The 8,092-nt window shown below is 42.1% G+C and overlaps 1 protein-coding gene across 1 annotated transcript in view; it reads left to right on the top strand.

The window, feature by feature from the left end:
* Positions 1-5,860, top strand: part of NCKAP1 (NCK-associated protein 1) — a 46,122-nt gene extending 40,262 nt beyond the window's left edge. The window contains exons 29-31 of the mRNA XM_010138126.1: positions 1,295-1,404; positions 4,019-4,108; positions 4,694-5,860. Coding sequence (XP_010136428.1) covers positions 1,295-1,404; positions 4,019-4,108; positions 4,694-4,810 — 317 coding nt within the window. The 3' untranslated portion in view covers positions 4,811-5,860. The remainder of the gene's footprint in view (positions 1-1,294; positions 1,405-4,018; positions 4,109-4,693) is intronic.
* The last annotated feature ends 2,232 nt before the right edge of the window (positions 5,861-8,092 follow it).

Raw genomic sequence — 8,092 nt, 5'->3', positions numbered from 1 at the left:
GAACCTGTCACAGGGTGGGAGGCCACCATTCGTCAGCTGAATTCCCTTGCCAATGCTTTTTCTACAGTCTCTGAGGCATAAAAATGAAGTTGCTTCAAAAAATCAAGGATTCAGAAAAACAAAAAGGAATTAAATCAGCAGAATTAAGCAGAACAGATGTTTTTGACTGATGTTCAAGGAAAGTGGTAATCTGCTCTTTTTTTGGACTACCATATTCATACAGCAATATTGAATTAAAAAAGAGTAGGAGTCTCAGCTCTGTGGGGGGCCTGCTGGTGGAGATCTGCAGGGATCTTTGCTGGAACCTACTAGGCAGCGTGTTCACAGACAGCCCGAAAGGAGAGAAGAGCGAGGTGAGAGAATTTTCATATTGTATGAAGTTGAGGATATTAGAGGAGTGAAGAGCAGCCGATTGATATTACAACGCTGAGCAAGTTGTACAATAAAATGACAGATATCATTAGTTTTAAGTAAGAATAGTGATATGCATGGGGAAAAAATAATTTTTCTCATGTGGAGTGATGGGGTCTAGCTGACTTCGCTACTCAGGCGTGATCTTGGAGATACTATAAATGACGGAATGAAAGTATGAGCTCAGTGCTCAGCAATGGTCTAGAAGAATTAGGTAAGAATCAGTAGTGTTTGCATGCTTGTACGCTTCTTAACTCCTTCCAAGACCTCTTCCTTTTCATATTCTAGCAGTTTCCCAAGACATCTGCTAAGGTGTCTTAATTTTAAGTGGTAGATTTGGCTTAACTTGCGTAGGAGAGAATTCGTGCCATTTAATGACATTTCAGACCTCTGAAGCCTGAGGCAAGATGTGGTGTGCAACAACTAGCAATTTGACAGCTCTGTTCTTGAGTTCCTGTCGATCTTCTGGGTGAATGCTGTCCGGATGTGACGACTTGTTCATTTACACAGAGGAGAAAAATACACAGCTAGCTCGAAGTCCTGCTTGCACATGCCTTTTTGGTGTAGTCAAGTGGTGATACTCTCAAATTTTGTAGAAGCCAAATAAACTTCCAGTATATTGTTTTCCCTTGTTTCTGAAAAGCCACGGAGATCTCTGGCACGTTGTTGTGATTCTTCCAGCAGTCAAGAGGGGAGGTCTGCGCTTCTTGCGGCTTTCCTGATACTGCGTTCAAAGCCAAGTACTTTGCTCCCGTGGCACCAGATGCGAAAAGTTGATCTTTCATTGGGAGAAGCCTGTCTGTTCTCTGGCGACATGTTCCAAAGAACACTGTCATTTTCAAACAGGATGCTGCTGAAGTAATTTGTGTGTGTTTTTGTTCAGGGCATTGCAACAACATCCATTGCTTGGCAAAAGCTATCAACCAGATTGCTGCAGCTTTATTTACCATCCACAAGGGAAGCATCGAAGACCGTCTTAAAGAATTTTTGGCGGTATGTATAACTCCATTGCTAGAGCAGGCTCCTCTAAGAGGAGGGGAGCTCTCCCACCCTGACGCTTCTCAGTCTCTTTTTACACATAGCCTAGCCTGTGCCATGCTGTCCTTAGATTATCGCTGCGTTTCGTTGCTGCACGTGTCAGCTTTACAGCGGGAGCCACCCGTGAGTAATCTTAATCACAAGGGCGTGCTATCTAGATTTAGATTATTATGGATGAGTATTGATTAACCAGCGTTTATTCCAAGAGCACTATTGCTTCATGATGCTTGTAGTGTTAGTTACTATATAGACTGCAGAGAAAATCAAGTTATCATATGATATAGTGTGAGTTTTGATTAGGAGAAAATCAGGTGAGGGAAGTTACTTTAAGTCCAGCAATCGGTTAAAATTATTATCTTAAAAATATCTTTTGACTTCAAGAAATATTTTAAATTCAGGAATTTGGGATGCAATGCAGTTGATTTCACATAAACCCAGTGCTGGTGCACAGAGAGAAAACCATATTGTTAATACTAGTCTATGTGCAGGTTAATTTAGTAGTAGTCCTTTAGCAACAGTCTCCAGTGTGCAGGGTTGGAAAGTAACAGTAGCAAATCAGTCCAAGTGTCGTAATTTTTTCCGAATAATCTTTAGTGTTTTAGCACACACCATCTCTTAGGCTGTGTGGCCTCTGACCAGAAAAAGAAACGTGCAGTACCTAGAAGCTCAAGATTCTGTCTGGCAGAACTTTTCCCATGATGTGTGGGACTTTTTGGTTCATTTTATTTTTTTCAAAGATGGTAACCCCAGAGTGGCTTTTGAGTTGTGCCTTTGGAGGTGGCTGCCCTTCTCAAACAGTAACTGTCTGATAGTGCTGTGTTACAGGAGTCTTGGGGAGGGGAATTTTTATGCTTCAGAGCGGGTTGAAGATCAAAGCTTCTGAAATCCTCAGCTGTGCTTAGAAGAAAAATCAAAGGCCCTTAGGTGGTGGTGATGCATTTTAAATACGTTTTGGTGGGCCTGAGTAGGAATAGAACTTCTAAAGCAGCTCTTAATTAGTCAACACTTGAAGGGAAACTAAAGGCTAAACCTAAAGGCTGGACTGTAATTGTAAAAATTACGACTGATCTTGAATTATTGTTGATTTTTACATTTTGGCCTTGAAATGTGAAAAAATTTATCTTCCTTCCTTGCTTTATGTGCCTTAGGGAGTCGGATCATGGTAACTTTTCGTAACGAGAAGTCCAGAGAAACAGGGTTTTTTTTTCTTGAAAGGATCTTTCGTTTCTGCAATTTCATTGCATTTTGTAAAACAGAAAAAACCCTTAGCCGTTGACCTTGTCTCATGCAACTGCGGGCTGTAAAAGATGAAAGAGAAATGGTTGTGTCAAGTTGCATACATTTGACAAGTGAAGGAAACCAGTGTCGTTTCGTGTGATGATAACGCTTTTGGTACGAGGCTCGCATTTTTCCAGGGTTTACGAACTGCTGTCAGACCTCTGCTTTTACTGCACAGACCGTGACTTGATGGTTCAGATATTTGATAATCTTTCTTTTCTAGCACCTTTTATATGTCACTTACTGTTAGTCTGAAAGAAAAACATTTCTCTTAAGAAGAAAGTGTACTGCTGGGGATGATCTGCTTTCCTGTCGCAATTAAATATGGAAAAAGCTTCCTAGGTTATTCAATGCTGACAAGTACATGCCAAGATTCTTTTGAAATATGCGCGTTCACTTTATATTGCGAGTGGATTTATGACAGAATTCGTTCAACAGCAATCTCGATTTAGGTATTGAAGTTAACATTTGAAGTTAAAATCCATTTGTGGTAGCCGCGTGGTTTAAGCACGTTGCCATTGCTTGGTGTGAGGAGGTAAATGGTGATTGTACATCTGGAAGCTGAAAAGAGGGGTTTTTCCAAATTTCTGTAAGGCATGAAAACACGCGTTACCAGCGCATCTGCAAATTAAGTATTTCACTGTATTCTGTCAGCCTGAGCTTGTAAATACCCAAGTACATCTTACAAGTTTCTAGAATATCTTTTAAACCCAGTATTGTAGGGTTGGTCGTGGTCTGATAAAATATTACTCATTTACCTTTAGGATGACATTTCTTCAATTAAAAATACAGTTTAGGAAGTAAAACTTAACTTGTCCTTCTATGCACAAGGGGTCTAACTTCAAGCAATAAAAACTCCCGTGGCTTCAAATCTTACCAAACCACAGTGAGTTTATATGCGTTTTGAGAAGGATGGCGAAAGCGAGATCTTGATGCCGTGGAAGTTCTGTCATCAATTTCTGTAGGCTTTATGCTGGTCAAGCAGTGATTGCAGCCACAAGTTCTTTGCAAGAATTGAATTCACTTTTTGATTAAAATAGCGCATATTGCTACTGAAGCACTGCCTAAAAATAAACAAAAACGGCTCAGTGAGACTAAAGCCCAGTGATGGTCCGTGTGTTCAGGATTGTTTCCGTTCCCGTGTAGGTACTAGGAGACTGCAGTGTCTGTTGGCTGGGGTATTGGTTCAGAGAGGTTTCGTGTGTGTGTGTGTGTGTCTCTGTAGCAAAACAGAAATAGTCCATCCCTGCATTGTCCTAGTTATTGCTTTGAAATTCTCCTTTTTATGTAGCTTGCATCGTCTAGTCTACTGAAGATTGGCCAGGAGACAGACAAAACTACTACAAGGAACAGAGAATCCGTGTACCTACTACTAGACATGGTAAGCTTTTGTCTGCTCTAGGTGTTAGTAACTTAAGGAAGGGGGGCTCGGCTGTCACTTGAGCTCATCAACCAGTGGAAGTCATGTTTGATGTCATTCTCGCTAGCGTTCTGATGTTGAAAATTAATTTTTTTCATTCCCCCAACACGCACATCCGTTTTTACCATCATTACCATTGTTGCCTAGAACATTGTGTCACACGGTTTGGATAGTTTGCTTTGATGGCTTCGGACGTGCAATATTGAAGTTAAAGCAGCAGAGTTCAGTGGGCGGCGTGGGGGGACATCCTGTCTGCTCAGCCGTTTTCTGTGCTGTATTCTGTATCTTTTGGGAGCGCCAGTAGTGCTACATGACTGCGCGCGTGTGTGTGTGTGTGTATATCTCCAAGATCAATGACTGGCTTTGAGATGCGATGAGTTTATAGCCGTGTGTTTCTTCCCCAGCGACTGAACTTTGTATGAGTTCTGAGTGCCGTGAAATACGTGAGTGGTGGTGTCGTGCAGACCGGTAGTATCTCCGCGGAACAGACAAGCAGCAGCGGGCAGCAGGTGTTCCGCAAAACCATGTCTTTCTGGTATTTTTCAGATTGTGCAGGAGTCTCCGTTCCTGACAATGGATCTCTTGGAGTCTTGTTTCCCTTACGTCTTGCTGAGAAACGCGTACCACGCTGTCTACAAACAAAGCGTCACATCCTCTGCCTGAGTATCTGCTGACTGGAGATAAGACATAGCACGCATCTATGTGGCCTCAGTTTTATCTGTAAACTGTGGAGCTATTTTACTTTATGGCCTGATGAACAGTTTTGTGGATTATAAACTTTTTCCATAAAGTTGTATTTCTGATCAGTGGTTTCTTAATATGGTTGTACTACAATATAAGCTTGGTTGATTTTAGGTTGCACATTCTTGGGAAATCTTTTTTCTCATTTCTTCCTTTTTTTTTAACTTTAGGGCATCAGTTACGTTTAAAAAAATACTACTTCTGCTCTATGTTTTTGATATATTGATCATGCAAAACAAAAATTGCTTGTTTATTTCCCAGAAGAAAAATGTATTTAGTGATTATTTTAGATAGCGTAGCTTTCATCTGTGTGTAAATTATTTCATATAGGGAGAGTTATAATCTTGTACCTATTGTTCTTATTGAAAACAAATATTGGATGTGCATTTCTGTGAAGTATTTACAGCATTTCTAGTTTTATTTTGAAACATTCACCAATGTATGTACTGCGACACTATCTAACATTAAAAATGTTCTAGGACTGCTTATCCTTCCGACAGCGATCCTCTCCCGATACTCTTAAAACAACAGCAAGTGGTGTTGTTTGTATAAAGCATAGTGGAAATTTTTTTTAAACTAACTTCTGTGGTGCCCTGTTGGCATTAACACTACCATTGTACCCTGCTGTATAATAAACATTCTTACACATTTATCACGTGTTGATAAAATGTTAGCCCTTAACCACTTTTTATATGTTTTAAATTTTTGAAATCCAAGTGTACCTTCCATAACATACAATAAACACTAGACTGTATTATCTGTAGGTGAATTATTTTTAATATAAATGTTATCCTAGTATTTTAAGCTTAAACTCTGCTGTTGTGCGTTGATTTACATCTCGCAGTTCATTAAATATCCATCCTTAGAGCTTTTATGTGAAGCTTTCTTTTAATCCTTCACCTCTTGGCTTCTGCAACAGTGAATCTTGTAAAAAGTTGGAAGAAGGAATTAAAAACAATGTAAAAAGTGTCAGTTTAGTGCCATTATCCTTTAGATCTTAATTTTACCTAATAAAGCGAGAAAAGCATTTATCTAGTACGTAGCGATGCCGGTCGTACCCACAGAAATAGGTGCGGTGTTCAAGTCGAAAGCTTGCAATAACCCTGCACCAGGGGAGTGTGGCCGAAGCTGGAACAGCAGAGGCTGCCGAGACAGATGCATAATGGGCCTTTTCTTACCCGCGGTGCCACCTGGCCGGCGGGGTGGCGCTGGCTCCTTGAGCCTGAGAGCTGACCAGATGGCCCTGCGCGTCACTGCACGGCGTGTAGAGGCTGCGTGTTCCTCCACCGGCTCTGGACGTTGTACAGAGCCCCTGTTCTTGATGCGGCTTTTGTGCACACTGGTAACTTCTTCTATTATGAACAAGCTGTTGTGCCGCCGTTACAATAGCTTCCTCTGTCCGGAGGAAAAAAGTACTGGAATAAAATTGTCCTAAGGAAGTAAGACAGCGCATCTGTATTTTTCCTAATAATGCATTTCGTGTTCTAAGCGCCGAAGGGTTTTTACATCGGTAATGAAGTACTGTAACGAATACGCTAGTTCCTAAAGAAGTTATGTCAAACGTGAGGCTTAAGAGTTCTGTTCCGTAGTATTTATCACCTAATTCATTCAAATGTCTTGGCTTTAATTAAGATTTGATTGTCATGTACCCTTTTGTGGACAAATAATGGCAGCTCAAGTTTAAGAAACGACCTCTTTTGTGTCGTTAGTATTTCAAGTACAAAGCGGTTGTATTTGGTGGTTTACCTCTGTCGGTACCCTGTCAGCCACCTCTCTCTGAGGTGTTAGTGAACTAACCTGGAGAATAAGTGACCTGTGCCAGAGAGGTCGCGAGTGCTGTATCTCAGCAAGAAGCCGTGTCTGGCACAGTCGGATGAGATGTAATGGGGAGCTTTGAGACTTGGTAGTTTCTGGAGGAGACCTGACGCGATGGTGCTGTGCTGTCTGGCACACGGGTGCCTGAGATACGGGGCCCTTCTAACTACCCTTCCTGCAGGACCTTGGAGCAAGCCAAGAGAAAACTGAGGAAGATGTGGGCTCCTCCGTGTATTGGCTGGATTTTGGAGTGGTTTTGGAGGCGAGCTGGGTGGAGATGGGAGGGTGTCCTTGCTTCATTCTCGCTGCGTTTCTAAGATTGCTGTTTTTAGCTGAGCCACCACAAAGCTCTTTAGGGTTCAGCCTGCCTGTGGAAGGCGGAACCGTGGAAGTACAGCCCTCAAGGCAGCCTCTGTCCATGCACTATGCGAACCATACTAAGCCCGTCAGTGTCTGTTGAGGAAGAGAAGAAAACGCTCCTCTAGAGCTGACCACACGGTGTCCACAACTTAGTAAGTTCAGCCGTTGTCACTGGATGTTGAGTCATCTCAGGTGGCCTCTCGTGCATTTCCAGAAGTGTGTGTAATTCCCAGAGCATGAAGCGCAGACGGCTGAGCTGGTCCCATGTGGAGCCAGTTTGGATCAAATGTCTGATTTGTGGGGGAGGGCTTGGCCTTATGTGAGAGAGAAGAGAGAGCGTGGAAAAACAATGTCCTGTTGCTACCCAGAAAACTTTTTATTTAAAAATTGCGTCCATCAAGACAGAAGATGAAACACCATTGAAAATAGTGGCTACTGTTAAACCTTTTTGGCTGTAGCAATTTGTTCTCTAGATAGGAAGAGGAATTGGCAGTCAAACTGACCCTTGGAGTACGCCGGTTTTGATGCCCTGGGGAGGGGAATGGTGTTCTCCCAGAAAATGCTGAAATGAGGCCGGTGATTTGAGGAAAGATACGAGCCTTCTTCAGCGGGTCACCGTGGGCTTGTATGACTTCAGAGCTGATTCATTCCAGATTCAAGAGTTCTCAACCATCAGTAAACATGCCCGGACTCGGAACTGTGTTTCTGCCAAAAGTTTCCCTGGTCCTGGGCTTCAGCGTTGTGATTTGTGTGAAAGACTAAACGAGATCTCTGTTCCTTAGCAGTGACTATTACAAATTCTGTACATTTGGGTATGTCTAAACTAATGTGGTAACTTTTTTTTTGTGAGTTGCTCTGTTAAGCCGAACCAAACTCAGAGGCAGGTTTATAGGTGTAGCCAGTTATCCTGTTGAGTCCAAAAAACTGTGTTCTAGATATAGGCTTCACATAGTTTTCGTAGTCAAATTCAGGGATCTTTTAACTCCACGATACGCTTTGGGCACTGTAGAAGTGGTTTATTGTAGCTGT

The sequence above is a fragment of the Buceros rhinoceros genome, unplaced genomic scaffold (genome assembly GCF_000710305.1).
Source record: "Buceros rhinoceros silvestris isolate BGI_N320 unplaced genomic scaffold, ASM71030v1 scaffold18406, whole genome shotgun sequence".
Lineage (NCBI taxonomy): Eukaryota > Metazoa > Chordata > Aves > Bucerotiformes > Bucerotidae > Buceros > Buceros rhinoceros.
The sequence above is the reverse complement of the archived record's forward strand: the minus strand, read 5'-3'. Positions and strand labels throughout refer to the sequence as shown.